The sequence below is a fragment of the Pleurodeles waltl genome, chromosome 2_2, assembly GCF_031143425.1.
Source record: "Pleurodeles waltl isolate 20211129_DDA chromosome 2_2, aPleWal1.hap1.20221129, whole genome shotgun sequence".
NCBI classification, from domain to species: Eukaryota; Metazoa; Chordata; class Amphibia; order Caudata; family Salamandridae; genus Pleurodeles; species Pleurodeles waltl.
In genome coordinates, this window is record NC_090439.1 from 1,122,294,002 (window position 1) to 1,122,316,468 (window position 22,467).

At 45.2% G+C, this 22,467-nt stretch overlaps 1 protein-coding gene across 23 annotated transcripts in view; it reads right to left on the minus strand.

The window, feature by feature from the left end:
- SCRIB (scribble planar cell polarity protein) overlaps nucleotides 1–22,467 on the minus strand; it is a 551,765-nt gene that overhangs the window by 128,754 nt on the left and 400,544 nt on the right. For 18 of the 23 annotated variants that reach the window (XR_011201023.1, XM_069220942.1, XM_069220947.1 and 15 more), the window contains 3 exons: nucleotides 22,310–22,348; nucleotides 19,458–19,583; nucleotides 14,761–14,868 (listed from right to left, as the gene is read on the minus strand). Coding sequence is in view for 22 of the 23 variants with exons in the window: in XM_069220942.1 (XP_069077043.1) it covers nucleotides 14,761–14,868; nucleotides 19,458–19,583; nucleotides 22,310–22,348 (273 nt within the window). In the remaining variant the exon portion in view is untranslated. The remainder of the gene's footprint in view (nucleotides 1–14,760; nucleotides 14,869–19,457; nucleotides 19,584–22,309; nucleotides 22,349–22,467) is intronic. The other 5 variants (XM_069220955.1, XM_069220956.1, XM_069220962.1 and 2 more) reach the window with 2 other exon arrangements.

Genomic DNA, 22,467 nt, shown 5'->3' on the forward strand with positions numbered 1-22,467 from the left:
AAAGAATTGGGTTTCACCCTACTAGTTAAAGTTTGAACCACCAAACAACTTTAGTTGGTGCTGGGTCAAGAAATCAGGGTCGTCTGGAGCCTGTCCTGTGGTGTCTGACAACCTGCCTGTTCACTGGAGGACAAGAACAGGCTTTAGACCAGAGCTTCATTAAATGGAAGCAATGGTTCTGACGAAGTTTGTTCAGTTGCAAAACCTTTGATAGTATGTTGGTTCTGACTTCCACAGTTGGCAGTTACAAGACTAGGACCTCCGCTGCACATCTTATTACCACAGCAAAGGAGGCACCCTCTTCCACTGGCGGTCCCAGGTGAGAATACAACCCAGTGTCCATGAAGTGTCTAATCCACTGGCCTCCTGTAAATCCAGAAATAACCTGTCATAATATTTTTGGTGAAACTATTCCCCTTCATCCTCATTGTCATCCCCAATGGCAGACTGACTCTGATCAAAGTCTGAACCAAAACGTTGCTGGAGTGTGGCTCCAAGGCAAACAGTCAGAATAAACTGGGCCGGGTGAGTCAGTATGGCATTGAGAGACAACCTCAGTCAGGGCAGAGATGGATTAGGCTTGGAGTTGGAGAAGGCTATTAGAATTAAGTCATCCTCTAGAATGGTGGTGCCGGCATCAATGTTGCAGGGACAGGTATGGATTTTGTCGACTGGAAGTCTGCTCAAATATCGGAGCAGAACCCAAGGTAAGTTTTGCAGGCACAGACAGCACTGAGGGTGGACCCACCCAGTGGTATCTCTTCTGGAGGCCTATGAGATCATTGGGGCCCGAATGCACACCAGAGGCGGTAAAAGGGTGCAGAAATGTGTGGCCCCTCTAAAGGCCTTAATCTATTGGGACTTGGCTGATGGACCCAGAAATCGGGGTGCATCGCGATCAGTGGCGGAATCAGCTCTTTGGCAGGTGACCTTGCAGACTGAAAGTGGTGGGACTGAGACAAAACCTGCTTGATCTTCTTGTGCTTCCACTTCTATTTAGACAAACTTCGGTGAAGACCGGTCATGGGAAGTTCCTGAACAGCAGGAATGGGTCCAAACCCTGAAAGTTGAGTGGAAATGGGATTTCCGAGGCTTCTTTCTGTCCAGATGTCATACAGATTCACGTTCCCGGACGCTTACAGGTTCATAAGGGCACACCCCTCTAAGAACTTAAAGTTGTGGGCTGTACCAAACACCAGAGAAAGACTTTGTGAGGATTTGCTACAGACATCCGTTTGCGACAATCCCTGCAATGCTTAAACCCTGCAGTTTTAGGAGAGAACACAGTTCTTTTGTATGTTGGAAAAAATAATTTTGAAGGAAAAAAAAACTTGTCAACCGATGAGAAGAAAGTTGAGAACGTGCTCTGGATCCACGTAAAAAGCCACGTAAAGAAAGGAACTGACAGGGTCCGGGGTGGTGCTTATATGTTGCTTTGTTGGTGCAGAACAACGTTGATGGGGAGCTCCAGAACGCCACCAACCTGCAAATGGGAGAAATGCTGTTTAAATCTTCTGGATCCAGTCTGGCGCCTGGAGTTAGTCTAAAGGTGAGGAATCTTCTCCCAGAAGTATCCACCAGAAAAAGGTTGCACACAGCAGGCTGGCAGATGTACAACACTGAAACACCCCTGGCTTAGGCTTCGGTGGCAGCTCGGTCTCTGGTGGAATGAGCCCCTTCGGATTAGTCCTATCAATAAAGAAGCTAAGGGCTCTCCTGGGATCCAATTGTGTAGTCTTTCCTCCCTCTGAGAGGGATGTATCACAAAGAAGAGCATGATGGTCTGACCCACATGGAAGGACGATATATTTTTGGAAGAATATTCTTGAGTATGAAATACCAACTGTAGGCAAGCACCCTTTTTTACATGGTTAGCCCCCGCGTTTTGCCTGGTACCGGAAGTAATTCTGACTGTTAGTGCACTGGGTCCTTGCTACCAGGTCCCCAGTGACAGAGCTCTTTCCCAAACCTGCACAGTTGTTTTGCACAATTGGCAAACTCTTTAGCACCCAGTGTAAGTCCCTAGTAAATGGTGCCCCTGGCACCTAGGGCCTGGGATACTAAAGAAGGTCCCCGAGGGCTGCAGCACCTGTTGTGCCACCCCCAGGGACCCCTCACCACACCCACACAGTGCTGCCACTGCAGAGGGCGTGTGTTGGTGCAGGTCAAAATTGAAAACACAACCTGTCACACACCCCTGTGTGCCATGTCCCCTACCACTGCATGTGCCAGGTGTAAGTCACCCCTAAGGCAGGGTGCATCCTGACATGTGAGGGCATATGTGCATGTGCAGATATGTCCTGCTATGTCTCGGTCTTTTCTTAGACATAGTAACTGAACAGGGAAGCCATTTTAAATGTATGTGCTGGACACTGGTCACTACAAGTTCCCCAGCTACATGATGGCTTCTCTGAATATAGGGATGCTTGGTATCAAACATCTCGAATTAATAAACCCTCAATGATTCCAATGAGGGATTTATCAATAACTGCGCACAGAGGGAACCTTAGAGGTGCCCCCTAAAAACCTCCCAGCTACTAGTGTTTTGAATGAATGGTCCTGACCAGTTTAGTCACCTTAGACACGTTCTTGGCCCCCCAAGGTGAGAGCTAGCACGCTAGAGGGCCAGAGACAAAAGCCTGCACTAGGAGGGAGTGGTAGCCCATCACCCAGGCACAATGGACATGCCAGGGCAGGGAGCTTCAAAGGCTCAGCCGCCTTTGTAATGCGACCCAGGTTTCTTCAGGTGGCGGAGATGACCGACACCCCTGTCCTGACCCCACTTTCGGCAGCAGAACAAGCGGAAAAATTAGGCAGATAAGGAGGTGTGCCCGCTTCAGCTCATCCACCTTAGGGGTAGGACGAGCATGAAGTGGACACCACCTTTTAAATTCCCCCATCTTTGGAAGGAATTAGGTCACTAGGGTTATGCACACTTCCCAGCGGAAGTGGTCATAAAAAGGGTGTAATCACCCTAAAGGTGGTCAGCCCACCGGCTACCACCTGGCACTCCATTAACGCCCCTAAATTGAGTATTTAGGTGGCACCCCTGGACCCTAGTACTCAGATCCTGACGACCTTATGAAGAAAAGGACACAGAAGAGTTGCATCAGCAGAAGAGGAAAAGAAGAAGCATCTGACCTGGTACCAGCCCCACCGGCCTGCCTGCTGACCTTGATGGACTCTTCCCAAAAAGACGACTCATCCCGCAGCTGAGCCTCCAAGAACCCCAGGTGGACTGCCTGCCTTCTACAAGCAATTAGATTCCTGTGAGTAGCTAATATGATCTGCAACAAAGTCTCAAGAAGGGACTCTGCGGGCTCTGGAACAGCAAAGACCCGACACCCTAAGTGACCACTGCACCCGGCGTCCACTACCCGATGTGGAGCAAACCAACAGCACCAGTACGGGTCCCCAACTATCCAGAGTCCGAGTTCAATGTGAGTTCACCCCCCTTGGACTCCCCCAAGTTGCCTGCAGCTCTGCACGCAGACCCCCCAACTCCTGCAGCCTTGTGGTGAGAGATAACCCGACATCTCCAGCAACCACTAAACCTGTCGCCCACAACCCAATCTGAGGTGGGTCACTGGTGCCAACGAAATCCCCCGGGCTCCCCTGAGCTCTAGTACAGCCTGGGTTCCCCCCTGGTGGACTCTCTGACGACACCTGCAGCTTCAACACACAGGACCCCTTGACTGGGAGTGCTCCCGGATGGAGAAACCCAACGCCTTAGGACACCCCTACATCCGTCGGCCCTGGAGAAAAGGACCAAAGGTGCACCTACATACCCTAGGACCCCATGTCTACAACCTATCTGTTGTCTCCGACTGACTTTCTGGCCAGAGCCTGCAGCCTGTTTCCGCGAGGACCAATTCCCATTGAATCCCACTGGCCAACTGAAGCCTTGTGCACCCCTGCACCCGACCGCCCCAGTGCTGCATGGAGTTACCTGCTGGTGTGGTTCTGATTAGTGCCCAGTACTTACCTTAACTCTCTGAAATTGGCCTCCATGTTTGCTGAACATTGCTCACCTTCAAAGTTTAACATTGAAGTACTCTGAAATTGCACTGTGTCGATTTTTTAAACTAAAAAGTATTTATGTTTGAAAACATTCTTGGGTTTAAAGTACATACAAAAGGAAGTATTTTTCTAAATTGGTCTCAGATTTATTCTTTGAGTGTGTGTCTCACTTATTGCCTCCGTGAGTACAACAAATGCTTAACAATACCCTATGATAAGTCTAACTGGTCGCCCACACTACCACAAAACAGAGCATTAGTTCTATCTATTTTTGTCTCTGTACAGTGTACTTCTTTTTAGTGCACCATATAGAGAGCCAGCTTCTTACACTGGCAGCGATGGGGTCTGCAATTTTGCATTTGCGGATACCACTGGGTCAATAAGTGACACACAAGTAAATCCAAAAAACTGCCTTTAGTTAAACTGTAGTTCTGAACTGGGTATTTTTTTCCACATTCTTAAAAGTAACTGTTAGGGCCCTGGATAGGTACCTGTAGCTTAACAGTTTTAAAATCTTTAAAAAACTTACTTTAGGTAGGGCTGTAAAAACTGTGCTAGCATTTTTTCTCTAGCTCAAAAAGGTCCCAATTTAGAACAAAAATGAGTACCACAGAGGGTGTGGATAAGGGGCTTGACCCTACCCCTCACCTTCAGATTTCTCACAAGCAGTTAAGAGCCCTCTGTAAAGGGTACAAAATAAAACCGGCTCAAGCCCTACCTCTCTAAAGGTGCAAGAGCTGTTGGCAGAGAATGAGCGGACCCATCCTACTGATGGAGCCACTGACCCTTTAGATCAGGGCAGCTCAAGTGAAGAGGAGGATCTGGACCCCTCACCACTTGAGAGTGGAACCTGCACCCCACAAACAACCTAAGGTGCCTAGAGCACCCCCCTCCAGTGAGGATGGTTCAGGTTGTTCAAGGTCCAGAGAAGAATTATCCAAAGATGAGATTATTTTAGAGACGTTAGCTCGAAGAATTGCCCTGGAGGTCAGGATACTGGCCATAGAAAGGGAAAGAGCAGAAATAGGTTTAGCACCCATGATTGGTGGAATCCATTACATGCCTAGGGACAGAGTAGGGCACTGACTCTAAAATCCCCAAAGGATTGTCCCCATGTATGAGGACAGTGATTATATCATCAAGTGGTTCACAGCCTTTGAGAGGGCCTGTGTGTCCAGAGATGTTGGAAAAAAAACAATTAGGGTTCTCTCCTGTGGGAACTGACCTCAGAAAAGTGGAAGGATAGACTTCGGACACTGAATGAGGCAGAAACAAGGTCCTATGACTCAATGAAGGATACCCTGATTGAGGGATTTGGGCTCAATCCTGAGGAATACAGGGAGACTAAAAAAACCCGGAGTCATTTATTCGATCCATGGTGGACTTTGTGGACATCTCAGTGAAGATACCAGGTGGCTGGTTGAAAGGTAACAAAGTGCATGATTAAGGAGGGCTTTACAATTTATTGATGAAAGAGCATCTGTTGAGTAACTATGTGCAGGAGAAGTTACACCAGTTCCTGGTAGAACTAGTTCCACTTTCTCCTCAAGAGTCTGGGAAGAAGGCAGACCACTGGGTCACGACAAGGGTGACCAAAAATTCCACTAGAGGAGGATACCACAAAAAGGAGGCCAAAAAGCACCCACAAGGGAAAGAGGGTAACTAGAACAAGGATAAAGGTAAAGAGTCTTTAAAAGGTCCCCTAAGACCTGCACATGAGGGTGCGCCTGAGACTCTTCACAATCCAAGGGTGGGTACAAAGGTTAAAACTAGCATCCTAAAAAGTCAAGGGACCACAGAGGAGATGCGTGGAAAACGGGGAGGTGTGTGTTGGTTTCTCCGGACGCACACAGATGATGCGTCAATGCTTTATCACGCAACAAGGGCTTTGCGTTGATTCCGGCACGCAGCCGTGGATCCTCTTTGGGGTGCAGGGTATTTGGACGCTCCGGAGACGAGGCGGAGAAATCCTGGGCGTGCAGGGCAAAGTCACAGGAGCTGCGTCGATCTAGTGGGCGATGTGGGGAAATTTCTGTTGCACAGCAGGCACTGCGTCGATTCCTCTTGAAGGAAGTCGGGCTGCGTTGTTCCGGCTTGGCTATGCGTCGATCCAGTGGGCCATGTGTTGAAGTTCCGGTCGCAAAGCTGGGGCTGTGTCTATCTCCACTACGGGTGCCGGGCTGCGGCGTTCCAGTTCTGCATGCAGTGATTTTCTCACTGCAGTGCAGGCTGTGCATCCAATCTGGCAGGCTGTGCGTCGATTTTTGCAGCTTAAAGGAGTTCTTTTGCAGAGACGAAGTCTTTTTAGCCCAGAGACTTCAGGAAACCAGAGGCAAGCTTAATCCAGGCCCTTGGAGAGCACTTCTCAGTAGAGCCAGAGGGCAGCAGGGCAACAGCAAGGCAGCAGTCTTTTTCAGCAAAGCAGTCAGGTGAGTCCTTTGGGCAGCCAGGCAGCTTCTCTTAGCAGGATGCCGGTTCTGGCTCAGAGTTCCTTTCCCAGTAGGTATCTTGCCAAGAAGTGTCTGAGTTGGTAGGGTCAGTGGCCCTGTTTAAATACCCAAATGTGCCTCTGAAGTGGGGGGACTTCAAAGAATGGCTTAGAAGTGCACAGGGTCCCCTTTCAGTTCCATTCGGTCTTCCAAGATCCCAGGAGGGGGTTTGGCAGTCCACTGTGTGAGGGCAGGCCACTGTCCTTTGACATGTGTCAGGCCCTCTACCCTCCCAGCTCAGGAAGACCCATTCAGTATGCAGATGTGTGCAGGTGTGACTGAGCTTCCTATGTTTGGGGTTGTCTGAGTGAAATGCACAAGGGAGCTGTCAGCTAGCCAGATGTGGAGTGTAAGGCACAGAAGGATTTAAGTGTACAGAAATGCTCACTTTCTAAAAGTGGCATTTCTAGAATAGTAATATTAAATCCAACTTCAAAAATTAAGCAAAATGTTCTAGTACCATACTAACTATAACTTGGTTATTCCTTTCAGATCATAATCTACCACTCAAACAGTATAAGAGGGTAGCCCTTATGCTATCCTATGAAAGGAGCAGGCCTCACAGCAGTGTAAAACGAATGTAGGTGTTTTTCACTACCAGGACATATAGACACACATGTTTATGTCCTGCCTTTTACCTACATAGCACCCTGTCCAATGGGCTACCCAGGGCCTACCTTAAGGGTGACATATGTAGAAAAAGGAGAGTTTAAGGCTTGGCAATTACTTTTAAATGCCAAGTCAAAGTGGCAGGGAAATGCACACACAGGCCTTGCAGTGGCAGGCCTGAGACATGGTTAAGGGCTACTTATGTGGGTGGCATAACCAGTGCTGCAGGCCCACTAGTAGTAATTAATTTACATGCCCTGGGCACATGTAGTGTACTTTGATGGAGTCTTACAAGTAAACTAAATATGCCAATTGGCTACGAGCCAATGTCACCATGTTTTAGGGAGAGAGAATATGCACTTTAGCACTGATTAGCAGTGGTAAAGTGTGCAGAGTCCTAAAGCCAGTAAAAATGGGGTCAGAAAAAAAGGGAAGGAGCAAGGCAAGAAATTTGGGAGTGGCCCTGCAGAAAGGCCATTTCCAACACCAGGTCCCTGTGGCAGAAAAAATCTGCATGCAGGCCTGAAACAGGTTTGAAAGGCTACTTCAGTTGGTGGCACAAGCAGCTCTGCAGGTCCACATAGCATTTAATTGTCAGGCCCTGGCTGTAGGGATACCACTGTACAAGGGACTTACAGGTAAATTAAATATGCCAATTAGGTAGAAGCCAATCATACCAACTTTAGAATGGAGAGCACATGCACTTTAGCACTGATCAGCAGTGATAAAGTGTTCAGAGTCCTGGAGCCAACAGCGAGAGGTCAGAAACAATAGGAGGAAGGAGGCAAAAAGTCAGGAGATGAACCTGCCAAAAGGGCCACATCCAACACACACTTTCTAAGATTTATAGTGCTCCAACGGCACGGATATCAGTGAATGACAGTCTATCATTACTAGTGAGAATAGAAAGGGGGACAAGGCAAGGCTGCCCCCTTTGCCCTATTCTTTTTTATCTTTACATCAAACCTTTTGCCCAAAGTTTGAAATGAAATAAAGAGATAAAACCCTTTGTATACTCCGGGAAAATCACTTTATATACCAAAGGTTTAATGATTTATACGTCAAAACAAAAAACAAGGAGGGCATATATTGTGGGAGGATTTTCCAAAGAGAATGGTCCTGTGCATAATACTCCCATAAAAATCACAAAAAAATGGATGCACAGTTCCACAGTAGAAATGGTGGATCTAGTCCCAGTCTGGGAGAGATCGGTAGGTACCTGTGGGTATCCTAAGTCAGGAACAGGAGCCCTCACTCACCATTTGGTGACATGCTTCATTATCGGGCTTTGCTCCTCGTCGTCAGGCCGGAACTGAAATGCCGGACGGTTGCCTCAAGGGGGCTCTTAGCGAGAAATCTTTATTCTTAGAGATGTTTGCCGGTGGTGAGTGCAGTTATGAGGGACTAGTGAAGTAAGCTGTTAAAATTGACTAGCGGGAACCATGAAAGAAAATGTTTATTAAGGAAATGGGCTACTGTCAAGATTAAAAACAAAAAAGAGATAAGGGGAAAATAAGATTAATGTCTATTTTACCCTATTCAAATATGGTGTCTAATGTTCTCAAACCCTACAGTCTTGGGATTTGGTACTGGGCAGAATTGGAAGTCCCTATACTGCCTAAATGAAAAGGGTCAACATGTTTCTCGCTAGAGTAGTCTGAAAAGATCTAGGTGCGATTTGTTAGGACCTAAAAAAGACATACCTAATCCTCACTCTTGTAGTAAACTAAGTTAAGTGTACAGGACAGAAACCCTCCTCATATTGAAGGATGGGCCCCATAGGGATAGCGCAGGCTTATGTGGTCCAGTCAATGTGATAATTTCTCAGTGGTACGACTAGTTTGTCACCCCTACCCCAGCTCTGCGCTCCCTAAAGCAAGGATCTTTGGGAGGTTCGCTAGAAACGAGATCAATGAAGAGAAAACAGAAATAATGAGCTGGAATCAAGTGTTGGTGGGAAAGAATAAATTGCTGAAATGAGATATTTGGGGCTAAAAATAACTATATATAGGGGAAATGGAAGCAGTACATATTGAAAAGACGGGTGACAAGATAGGAGAATTTTCAACAACAAAAATGGGAGAACCTCTCGCTTTCTATATATGGGTGGATTAACTTGGTGAAAATGTCTATTTTACCTAAAATTACTTTTGTGTTTGATAACATCCCCTCAATTTTTTTATAAAAAGGCTCTCCTGAAATCGCAGGGTAAAATAACATCATTTATCTGGGCTAGTAGGGGAATACGTCTTTCTTGGAAGAAACTGAGGAGGAAAGCAGAGGTAGGAGGGGCTAGGACTTCCAGACTTACAACTTTATTGCAGGGCTTTCCAGTTAAAAAAAAAAACAATAGATTGCTTCTACTATGCCCAGATGAGACCTTGATAGAGGTAATGTTCAGAGCAATGCTTTTGGGCCTGCCTGAGGAAGGTTTATCTTATAAATTTGGGGCAACAAATGTTTCCGAAAAGTTAGATTGGAATGTCGACAGGCAGCAGCAAGTACTTGGTATGAGGTTAGATCACGTCTGGGTACTGCCTACTACAGCAGGTTGTCTCCCATACGGGATTCCCCAGGACCAGTGTCTGCTCAACAGTCTTGCGAAGCCCTTGAAGCAGAGTGGCATTATCAGATGGGGCAGTTGGTCGACAATGGGCAGAGGTTAACCTGGGATTGTTGGAATAACAAGGCAGAGGGGGCTATCTCTAGGTTTATGGTCTACCAAGTGAATGCGTGGCTCAAGAGTCAGGTTGCCTCTGTACCAGGGCAAATGGAAACAGATCTTCGGGATTATTGGGTCATGAAGAAGGAAGTGGCGTGTTGGTACCAGCAACTAGTGATGGCAGCAGACGTCAAGATTAAAGGACCATATTCTGCATAGAATGGATACTTGCCTGATGCTGAGCTGGAAGACTTACGGCAAGTATCTTTAGCTACACTTTACTTTGTGGTTAAAACTGCTGCACTAAGGAAAAAACACTTGTTTACCTTCCATCAAGTCTAATGGACCCCGAAAAAACTGGCAAAAATGAGGGGAAGTTAAGACTCAAATTGCAAGTGGTGTGGTAGCAGTGAGGCCGATGTGCATATATTTGCTACTTGCCCAAAATTGGAAGAATTTTAGAGAGCAGTGAAGAAGATAATTTTTCACTCTTTGGTAATCACTATGGAGGGAAGCACTGCGTCAGTTATGCTTGGGATAGTGCAGCAGGACACGGAAGGCCTCTTTTCCCATGTTAAGTATTGAAATTTGACTTTTTATTTAACTTTGATTGCAAGAAGGGAAATATGTAAGCTTTAGACATAGGCCTCTTTCCCCACCTGGCAAGCCTGGAAGAGATTGGTGGTTTTCTTCAAGGAAATAGATAGGAGGAGAAATAATGGGAATGAAGAAGGAAGTTTTGGGGAACTGCTGAAGATATATGTTATTTCGGCCAATGATTACATCCTCTCAAATCAGTAAGGCTGGGGAGACTGTGACCATTTGGTGGAGCCCAGTCAACTTGACTGAGGAGGAGCCCCAGATTCTAAGCATGAGGGATGTTGGAAACTTGGTTGGTGCTTATTGGTGGGGATATGAGGACATTAAAAACAAAGCACTGTGTGGGCTTGGTAAGGAGTCCCTGGGGGTGGCACAACTGGTGCTGGGACCTTAGTAACCCAGGCCCTAGGTATCAGGTTACCATTTACTAGAGACTTACACTGGGTGATAAAGACTGTGCCAATTGTGCAAAGCAACTGTGCAGTTTTGGGAAAGAGCTCTGGCACTGGGGACCTGGTAGCAAGGACCCGGTGGACTAACAATCTAAATTACCTCAGGTACCAGGCAAAAAGAAAGGGGCTAACCATAGCAAAAAGTGTCCCTTCCTACACCAACTGACAGTTCCTGCAGCTCAATGACGCAGTGCAGAGGTGACTGCAATAAGAAAACAGTCCTAAGGGTCAGCAACCTCAAAAAAAACACCTATTTATGGGCTGGAGGGGCATGCACATTAAGAACATCAGTACCAAATTAAGGCCCCACAGAGGAAAATAAAAGGTGGGGGATGAAACTTAAGTAAGTCTAAACACATCATAGCAGGTGATCTGACCAAAGAGGTCGGATCAAGCAAATGCAGAAAGGTGGAAAAGACCAACAAGTAACTTAGCAGTGCCCACAGCGAAGCCTAACTACGCAAAAGACAGAACAAACTTAAGTACGTCAGAAAGCTTAGCCTGAAGTGGATCAGCCCAACAGTCCTTGCATCAGGACACAAACTTTGCCTAGCAGCCAAAATACTTTTTACTTTGTGGACGGGTTGCGAAAAGCCAAAGTCACAGCCAGCACTTCCACAGGTCAAAGCCATTCAGATAGTTCTGTTCACTATCCAGAGGGGTGTAGGTTGCCAAGTTACAGAACCCCTGCCCTACTGATGAAACAGGAGGTCCTTCTGAAGAGGTAGACAAGGCAGAGGGCAAATGCTGAGGCTTAGCAGATCAGAGTACCAGACTCAGAACTTACAGTGGGACTATCAGGATGAGCCCTGCCTGGTCTCTCCTAACATTCCTGAGGGCTCAGCTAAGGAGTGGCAGAAATGATGACCGAGAAGGTTGAACGCTCAGAGGCGTAAACATCTGAGCACGAAAGGCCCAACACTGTGCATTCACGGCAGTAGTAAAATGTTGTACATAGGACATCACACAGTGTGACAACCTGAACATGTTCAGGGAGTAGACACCAGTCTTGGTTGGACAGTTAACATCCGCTGAGGTCATCAGCTCTGGTCTGCTGGGAGCCAGCCAGATGGTTAATAATTGGGGAAATCCTATGAAGAGCCAGTCAGCAACACAGTTTCAACACCTCCTGGTACAGCACATGGGACACCACAAGGCCCTGCTTGTTGCAAGTACAACATGGCTATCTTGTTGCCTGTCAGAACCAGTCCAGAAGACTGATGTGCCTCTGCTCTCCAACTTGTCCTGAGGGCCGCCCCAGCCCAGTGATGTGTCCATCAAAACTAAGTTCTACATGGGGCAGGACAATGGTCTGCCGTAAGTCAGATTGGCATCCTTTGTCCACCAATTAAGGTCCAGGGCTGCCTTGTCCCCCAACAGCTGAGCCAACTGAAGGTGAAGGTTACACTGCAGAGCTTGCATGTGCCAATGGGCATGAACCATCAGCAGGACGAATGAGGCCAAGAGACCAAGCATGAAGTACCCTGAAATGAGACCAAAACCCAAGATGAGGCCAAAACATCGAAATCACACACTCGCTGTGGCGTTAGAAAGGCTGTGATAGCCAATGTGTCCAGAACTGCCAATATAGAGGGAATACTCTGCACTGTTCAAAGGTGGGATTTCAGCTTGATGGAGAACCCTAGAGAAGACAACAGCGTGACTGTCTGCAGCTGGTCAGCAACTGATTGTGGCATTCTCACTTTCAGAACCTAGTCATTGAGGCAGGGGAATACATGAAATGATTATGTGCAACCATTGAGATCACCTTTGTCACCAGGCTCATGGGGAGGAAGGTGAGCTGAAATCAGTCCCGCGTCACAAAAAAGTAGAAGAAATGCCCGTGAACTGTAGGAAGGGAAACTGAAGTATGTAGTCTGAAAGTCCAAGGTCAACATACAGGTCAGAATCTGCATTTTGAATTTCTCCTTCCGAAGGAATGCATTCAGAAAGAGAGGATCTAGAATCAGTTGTAGCACACTATAGTTCTTAGGTTCCAGGAAGTACTTAGATTAGCATCCTATTTCCTTTTCTGCACTTCTTGAGAGACAATGGCGGAATGATCGTTCAAAGCCTGAGGAGGGAAAGGAGGTTAAGCAGACTGAAAGGGGAGGGCATAACTATTCTCAACACCTAAAACCCACTGGTTTGAGACAACTGTGTGCCAGCTGACAGACAAAACCAAATCCTGCTCCCTACTGGCTACAAATGACCGACTGTCGGTGCACTGGAGTGGCTTGATGAGGACGAACACAACATGCTCAACCACCACCAATTCTGGAGCCACAAAAAGGCTGAGCAACTTCTTGGAGATGTTAGGACTACCTCTGATGATAGACAAGGGCCACTGAGTAGCTCTGGCATTCCTGGTAAAGTTGGTGAAACTGAGGGATTGGAGACCACACACCCAAAGAGTGAGCCATAACTCTGCTATCTTTAAAGAGCTCCAAGGCCATTGGCCTGGGAAATGTGTTGTGGATTGGCTCCAACAGCAACTGCTGGTATAGAAGATTTTAGGCAATATCAGTTATTTTTTATTTAGCATAGGTGTTAGCAAAAGCTGCCAATTCAGCAGGGCCTAGAACGACGCTAAAATGGGATAGAACAGGTGGGCACAGGTTCTTGCATAAAACAATGGCCTTGTTGGTTAGTTCGTCCCTGTGTCACACAGGAAGCTTGCACTTCAAAAATGGCCATCCTTCCTTTGTCTCAGTGTTGACTATTTGCAATAAACGCTCACTGACTGGTAAAATGAGGGAAAATGAAATCATCTTAACCAATTGAAACTGTGATAGTTTCTTTTGTCAACAAGCTATTGATAACCCTACCAATCTGAGTAATCTATTACTGAGCCCTTTTCAAATGGCTGGGGTTGTCCACAGGTTCAGTGTCTAAAGTAGCGAGTAGTGGAATATGAGCCCTTACATAATCTAACACCGTCGTGGGTTTGTTGAACAATCAGTTATCAGAAAAGCAGGCCTCTTGGTGCTGTGTCCAGTAAATACCACGTGGCAGCAAAACATCCCACGCAAGAAAACCTATAATCTTTCACAATACACATCAATTTTGTACTGCCACTTCCTTTATGTGAACGAGATCATGCACATATAAACACAACACACACACATTAGGACCTTCAAATTGGGACTAAACGAATGCAGATTTGGAAGCCTAGAAAGCACTTCGTGCAGGAAATCATTTCTGTGGGACAACCATCAATATTGAGGAACCTCAGATCACAAAGAAGTTAACTCTCTCTCTCTCATCAGGAGATGGAAGGAAACTGACTACATGACACCCTCTTTGCAATAATATACACCCTCCTAAAAAAAATACAACCTGCTTTCAAAGACGCCTGTTAGGTTTACCTCTTTACTTATCTGCATCACCCCTCAAAATGTTTTTTTCCTCCATTCATTTTAACATGAGCACCCTCCTAAACATCACGCTTAGTCCTTTTCTAAGTGCCAGCTGGATGACAGTCATGAGATTTCTTCATGACTACATGGAATAAGTCCAGTATCTGCTAAGTAGATGGCTAGAGGAGCACTCCTGCACATTGGTAAAGTTGTAGTTTCAAATGGTTTTTAAGAGTTTTGCAGACATTATTCCTATGCTAACAACCATCAATCATTCAGTTTGCAATGCCTGGTAAAGTAAACCAAACTGAAAAATGACCAACCCTTTAAACTAAATCAAAGGCACACACATTTTGTACCAGTGAGCACATCTGCTGGACAGCTACAGATGGAGAAGAAAAGTAAAGGTAGTACTAGCAGGAACGTGACATTTTGGGAAAACACTGAAGGCATGCACGTGCGTGGAACAGAAACCTGTGCTCACTTAAAAGGATAGACCACAGCATGGCAAGCAGCAGTGAGCCTTCAGAAACAAAGTACGACTGTGGAGGAGGAGCATGCAACAGTACCTGCAGCTCGAGCACAGGCTGTGCTACGGGGACAGCAGCAAAGGTCTTATATGCCTGTTTGATATTGGCTGGGAACTCATCAGGAGAAAGAGGGGTGGAAGGTCCTGGCTGCAGAGGAAAAAAGGAAGGGAAAGCAGGAAAAGAGTGGGAAGGGAAAACACAAGAAAGGAAACAAAGAAACAGGAAAGTTCAGTAAGAGAGAACCAGAAAATATTTAAGAACACTATTAGCATGAATACAAGAGGGGGCAAAACATAATGGACAGAACCTAGCAGTCAGCGTTAACATCCAAGAGACTAAAAGGCAGCATATCGGTCTATGGGTCTGCACTACAGTGTGTCTGTGTGTAGCATTTATTTTGTGTATTTAGGGCAGTGGATGATTGAGCCACTTCATGTGTGATACTACTTGCAGTCATATCACGTGGATATTGTGACACTCGAGAAGGGACAAAGGATGTTATGGTTTAAGAATACAAGTGCAACAGCTGGGGAGCCAGTCTGCGCCTCGTTTCAGTATTTCTGGCAGAGATGTTGACTGGCACAGTCTGGCAGGTGGTCTACCTGTTTTGGAAGACAAGGCTCCACAGCAGAGGTTTCAACTCAGCAGGAGATGGGGTTCATCCTAAAGTGGCCCATTTTTTTTAGTTTGTGCAACTACCATCCCCATGTTCATGTCCATGCCATGACAGTTGTGGGGTACGGGCATTGCATCCTAGGTTGTGGACACCAACTGCTGACCCTCCCTGGAAAATATGTTCAGTCCATCATTATTGTAACTCTTTGCCTTCCCTGCATATTGCTGGTGTGTGCGGCAAAAAAAGATGTGACAGGAGTGCAAGAGGGGTTGTGTACTCCCCACTGAGGTTCCCCAGATCTATGTCTAGCCCCATGAAGGTGGGTTTACCATGCTGGACAGCAGGGGCTCTTTGGCATTTGTCTCCCCTGCATATCCCACTGCTGTTCTTAGGACATAAGACAGCTACACACTTCACCCTCCATTCTATCCACATTCTTGTCTACCTAGTGGTCAACCCACTGCACAACGCCTGTGTGCACAGATCACTCCTCAAGCTGCAAGAAGCATTAACTTGACGAAGACTGAGGCCAAGGGTATAGCCAATGCCTTAACAAGTGTGGTGTGATGACTGCCCACCCCCACTCTTGATGGTCGGCTCTGGAAGGGGGGGAGTTTAACTGCAGCAGCAGTCCAATGCTGGCTGGAGGACCATCTGGGGCAAATACAGTGTCTCTGGTGGCATTATAGGATGTCTGCCATCACCATGGAACCAGAAACACTGAGAACATGGAGGGTGTGTTACCTTGAGACTGAACGAAATTTATTTAATTAGAAGATACATATTGCACCAACTATCAGCTCACGGGCAATCCAATATGCGCTATATACCTCATTACTGTCTAGATCTGTGGAACAGCAAGCTTCCAGTCGTCTGCAAGGCATGACCTCTATCAGATATCTGTCACTCATCAATATCGGATATCTGGAGAAAAATGTACTCAAATCCAATTGGTCCCCCACTGCCCAGAAATGTTAATGACAACACCAGTGATGGCTTCTTGACTTGGCCTATCTGTCATTACTTGGGATTATAAACTGAACATCTGAGAGAGGCATTCAGGTTCACCTCTGACCACGAGCAGAAGCTCTGTGCACCTACTAGAGGAAGGACTGACCGAGAATCAGGGATCTGCCTGCTCTACTGCAGGAACTATTCAGATCAAGAATGACTAGGCCCATCTGCTTCACGTGCAACCAAGAGGGCCACCGGTGGAGCAAGGGGTTGTCAGAGGTCAGAGACTGGCTGTTGCTGACAAGCCCAAACACATTTCTGACAGCATCCACCAACCAAGAGGATACCAAAGTTGTACTGGACTGAAGTAGAAAAAAATACAGGTGCAGTCTCAAGTAAGCTGGAAAAATCCCGTTTAGAGACCGGAATGTGGGATGGCTGGAACTTGTAAGCTTCTCTTATCTGCCTTCACTGACTAAGTTTGTCTTATTTTATCTCGCTCAATATTCTGAACCATAAGATCCTTTTATTGTACAGAAAAAATACAGGTAGCAAAGCCAAATTTCTTGCATGAGTTTTTGGGAGGCAGACAACTTCCCCAATTTTCCTACCTTTGGCAGGGTAGTCTGGCCTAAAAGAAGGGGAGGACATTTTCCAACAGGCCTTCAGTCCCTAATATACTGACCCTTACAGGTTCTGCTGCACAATGAGCATAGTTGTGGGTTTTTCAGCGTTTGAAGGTAATTTGAAGATTAGCAATATTATTTGTATAGCTCAAATTGATCAAATGTTTGTAGGAACTCTCCATTTAAAACAAAATAAAGGTGCTGATGATTTGCAAAAGATAATTACCTTTCATTGCTGTATTCGGGGCATTCGGAGGTAAGCACTTCTCTTGGAAAATATTAATACCAATAATGCACCCTTGCTACCAGTGAACAAAGCACCTCATTTTTGTTTTTTCTCTAACAGGAAACGCATCAAAATGTTTTCATATACATCTCTAATAGTGAACAAAGAATGGGCAATTTGTTCAATGAAAATCATTTGTTTCACATTTGGGGGTCTATGCCTGTTTACCCCACAATGTTTCAAAATTATCAGTTACAGGAAATTTGTAAACAGAACCAAGACCACCACCAAACAGTTTTGATCTCAACATTAAAAAAAATTTAATTTTCTAGAGAGATACGTCTGTAATAAATATGCAATTCATGTGCTGTACATATTAAACCCAGCACTGAGCTACAGGTGAAAAGTTTAAACCTAGCATGAGTGAAATTAAAAAGGCACACCCTTTATTGAAAGAAGTATGCACATGTTGGACTGTGTAGCCTTTGGTGCAAGATTGTATGAATTTACACACACTACTTCACTTTGAGGCAGGATGAATATTTCCAATTAAATTGTTGCCTACCATTCCATACAATACAAAACGTTTACTGATTTTTGTTGAGACAGCTATTTTTAAAAGCACTGGGATCCTTTTCTTTTTTTTTTTTTTTTTTTTTTTTAAATCAATCATGGTGTTGTAATTCATCATTTTAGATAAAGAATATCCCTAAATGCGTTGCTCAATTGGCTTTTTTGTGCTAAGGAGGGTTTATACTTGGAGGGCTGCCGAGTAGGGTGCAATTACACCAAATGAACATACAGCAGAGGTGCACATTACAGACCATTTAAAAAACAGCATGATTTCTGACCGAAGCTTATGCTAGGGTTACAGTGTTTGAAAGATTAAATGGATTTTAGAGACTGAAACTGGGGATAGAGTTCAAGCTAGACGAGCACTGGCTAGGCAGATAAGGTATAGATGCAAATATTATAAAACGACTAACCAACTTCCAGTGACATGTCAGTGAGCATGTGTGGAGTGCAATTTAAAACTTTCTTTGAAGGGCAGAGAATCGGACTCAGCTGAACTTCCGGATGCTGTGCCCATGCACTAGGACTCAATCAGGTGGGTTAGGAGAGGGGTCAGATGGGTGACAGCCGACTGACACTGGTTACATTTCACGGTTTTCAGCTCCTACTGATAGTTTAAGTCTATGTCTAGTTTATCAATGGACGGGGAGCATACAGGTGCTGTATTAGGGACCAGGTGACTTCTCGCATGAACACTTGTCACCTGTGCCTAGGTAGCTGGTCAGGTCCATCAGAAATGGTTTGTCTTTATGTGACACACATTTAGGTCTGTAGTGAGGCAACTAAACATTTATCAAATGAGAACACAGAACCTAACCTGAAGGAATACCACTTGCAGTTTTAAAATAAAACCAAGGCACACAAACCACAACAAGGCTAACCCAAAAGTTATTAAAACACATATTTACCTAAATAGGCAATATTGCAGACTATGGCCCCAATATAAGGCTCGCTAAAGTAAATGTCAATATTAAATTGTAATGCAAGAATCACCAGAGGGCAAAAACTATTAAGGACGACAAACTCCAACCTAATGAACAAACTCAGAATTATGTTACTAATGTTTACAGCACATAGTACAGGCTGTGACTAATGAATTATGCACACATTTGTACATATTACACTAGATATCTATTTTCCACTTGAAGGAGCAGGCGACTCTAGGAGAGGACTCCTAGGGGCAGCAGATTATCAACTACAGAGTTGGGGACATGGTACAGTGACGAAGAAGGTGTGCACCTCTAATATACAGATTGCAACCACCACAGAGAGCAATGGCACTGGAAAAGTCAACGTACTTCACTAAACCACTAGACTGGCATAATTGGCTAGTGGCAGGAGAAAGAGATGGAACACAGTTGTGATGTGTGGTGCAGCTAACAACACTTTGCAATAAACTAAGACAAGTTTTAAAATCTGCACGATGATGGACATTGTGGAACGATTTGGATGAACTCTATGATAGTGCACACTAAAAAGATGGGAGAGGAATGTGAAAGTGAAGGTAGAAATTGTGGTTCATGATGGTGTCAGGTGAATCAGCTGTAGAACTTATGCTTCCTTCCTGTGTGTTACGACAACACAAAAGGAATCGTGAGAAACCTTCTTAGTTTCCGGTCGACCCAAACGAGTACAAAAATAAGACTGTCAATATTTCAGGCTTCCAGCAAAACTTTGCCATAGAAGCAGATTTTCATATATAGCTAAACTCTTATCATAAGGAGGGATACGGGGCACTTACAGAGTTGTGTCCGCTGGATGAGACCTCGGGCTGTTGGAATGGGTTCGGGCTGTTCCTGCCTTCTGTGTTAGGTGGAGTTATGGTCTGCCGCACCCAGGAATGAGGATGAATGGCACCTGGTTTTGTCTGTTTATCCAGCAACCCCATCAAGCGGATGTCAGGGATGGGAGAGTGAAATACAGACAGACATGGGAGCCAGTGGAGAAACAGTAAAACATACAAAGGAAGGAGAAGATAGAAAAAATGACACCAAACAGAAAGGAAGATTTAGGAAAATGTATAGAGAAAAAAGGGGCAGCAATGTGGGTCAAAATAAATGATTGAGCAGTAAAAAGGCAGAAAAAAACAAGTTATAGAAAGCAAATGAGCACAATAAGGAATCAACAAACACAACAAAAACAAAAGAAAACGAGGAAAGAAAAAGTGTGGAAAAACAGTAATTAGGTCTGGGAAGTTTTGAAAAATAGATCACTGCAAATCTCTCAAAGCATGCCTAAGCATCACCAAACAGACAGAAAGTTACACAAAGAATAATGATCACCAAAGGGTCAGTTTATCACCGGGAAACATGCCCACCTAGTTATACCATGCTGTAACGTCAAAGGAAAACAGAAGTTGAAAGATCTTATTTGCTGGCAGACTGGGGCAGCCCTACCGCTCGGGGGGTCTTCTATTCCATCCAGATGTTTTATTTGATTGACTCTACCGCAACTTCATAAGCTGCAGCTATGCATTCATTTTTATTTTTCCGACCATGATATTTATTTTACTCTGTTGTCCTTCTCTACTACCTCCGTTACTGCCACTAAGAGGTAGACTCACTATGAAACAGTTCTATTATAGATGCAGGTCACGTTGAATTTTCCAGCCTGGTTACACTCAGCAGCCACTTCTGAATTGAAATCTAAACAGTGATGCTTACAAAGCCACATGAAGCAGCATGTGGTTGTCCCAACCTTACCTGCAACTAAGCAAAAAAGGCCTAAAGATCATGGACTCACCGGACTGAAGTGATAGCCACTACCAATAATTTCTTCACATCATAGAAAATATTCCGAAACTAAACCTTTGCTGCCAACATGACCCAAAAAATATAAAGATTAGAATCCCAACGAGGATCGGGATTCCAGGAAGGATGAGACTCCCTTATTCAAGGGGACAATTGACTAGGACCATCCAAACCCATATCAAGATTTCAAAATACAATGAACTCAACTGAAGTATTTTAAGGGCCTCAATGGCATCTTACACGGGGTGCCTCAACAGCTCTCTCATGACTCTTGTTACTTATTTTTTGGAAAACCTAATAAAACATGTTTTAAAAAAGGATTTTTGAAAACCTGATAAACCACAGACCACTCTGGGAATGTTGCTACTCTGAAGGCTCTGGCACCCAGCCACGTATCTGTTTCCATGGAACAGGGTGTGATGCAGGGAAGTGTTTCTATACTTAGAGACTGCACTTGTAAAGCTTGGGTCTGGAATGCGTCCCTCAAGGCCAGGAAGAAGGGCTGAACCTTTTACGCTTCTCCATTTGAGAGCTCCGGCAGCTGGGATACGAAGTGATGATTCCCTGAAGTGGCCCTTCTAGACACCTCATCTAAGAGCAGTGGCCACAAAGAGCGAGCAGATCAGAACCAAGTTTCCTAGTTATAGGCTACACGCTGCAGGATCACATTTAGACAACTAAAGCCCATCCAACATTATACAGAGCAAGGCCAAAGTGGAATAATCTGAACAAAATCAGAATCTGAAAAAGAAGCAAGAGCTGCAAGATTCCTTTTAAAAATAGTTATAAAAGCAGATGCAAGTAAAAAAATATATATATTCACTTAAAAGAAAAACTAGTAGAATTCAACAGACCTAGCAGCAGCCAAACGTCTCTGCTATGCTAATCTGAAACGCTAATCTGGCCCAAGGTAGGCAGATGAAGACGGTGTATTTGGCAGTAGCGATGGCTAATTAACAGCAAAACCACGTGCAGCCTCCTGAGTTTATGGCATATTCTCTCATGTTACTGAGATCAGTTTTCTTCCATATTCGCGACTGTAAATAATCCTTTTCACCAGACTTGTGCAGGGATAACTCTGCTGTCGATAGGAAGCTTACAACCTGCTCAGAACTGCGGCTTATCTTCTCAGATGCTGAATGATTCACTGCTCCAAACAGGACCAAAGCAGGCCCAATAATGTCTGCAGCAAAATCATGGCATCACCACCACACTGGCAGAGGATATAACATTTTGGAAGTTGTAGCATCCGAGATATGCACATTTGGGAAATTGAGATCAGAGCTTTTGCATGAATTCCAGAGTCCTTTTGACCTCTAGTCCTTTGGCCTCAATGGTAACAGAAAAGGTGCTCGCCCTGAACCCCTTTCATAGGAACAGCACTGCCTTCCCATTACCTTCCATCTTACTTTAATCCTGTGATCATGAAATGTGGTCCGTTCTTTTGTTTCCACTTTACTGGTGCCCACCGGTGGGTTCAGAACTTCTCCCTTCCAGGTGTGTCTACTCTGTTGTCCACCATGACTCCTAACACAAGGACCACTGCAAAATGACCCCTCCCCGTGTGTAAAACTAAACGAGCCCCAACCTGAAACCTTCCTACTGCTGCCTCACCCTGTACCTTGGGCAGCTCTTCCAACCATGAGCTCTTCACGAGTCTTTCTATTGTAATTAGTTCCTCTAGCAGACCTTGGTGTGGACAACCCCTAGTTCTCCCATCTAGGCAAGCCCCAAGTTTGGGAACAGATTGGGGTTCGTTATCAGAGGCTAGAAAACACACAGATAACATTTTTTTTTAACAAAATCACATCAGGAGATGAAGATGAGAGGAAGTGGCACTTACCGATCGGTTGTCGCTCTGGGAGAGGAAGTTTATGGAAGCCTAGGGAGAGAGAGGGTGTGAGCTTCTTCCGAGTGCACTAGCAAACAACATACCACAAGGACACAGTGCATTGATGAACACATGCAGGGCCCACTCTAGCAGAGCGAGCATTCTTACTT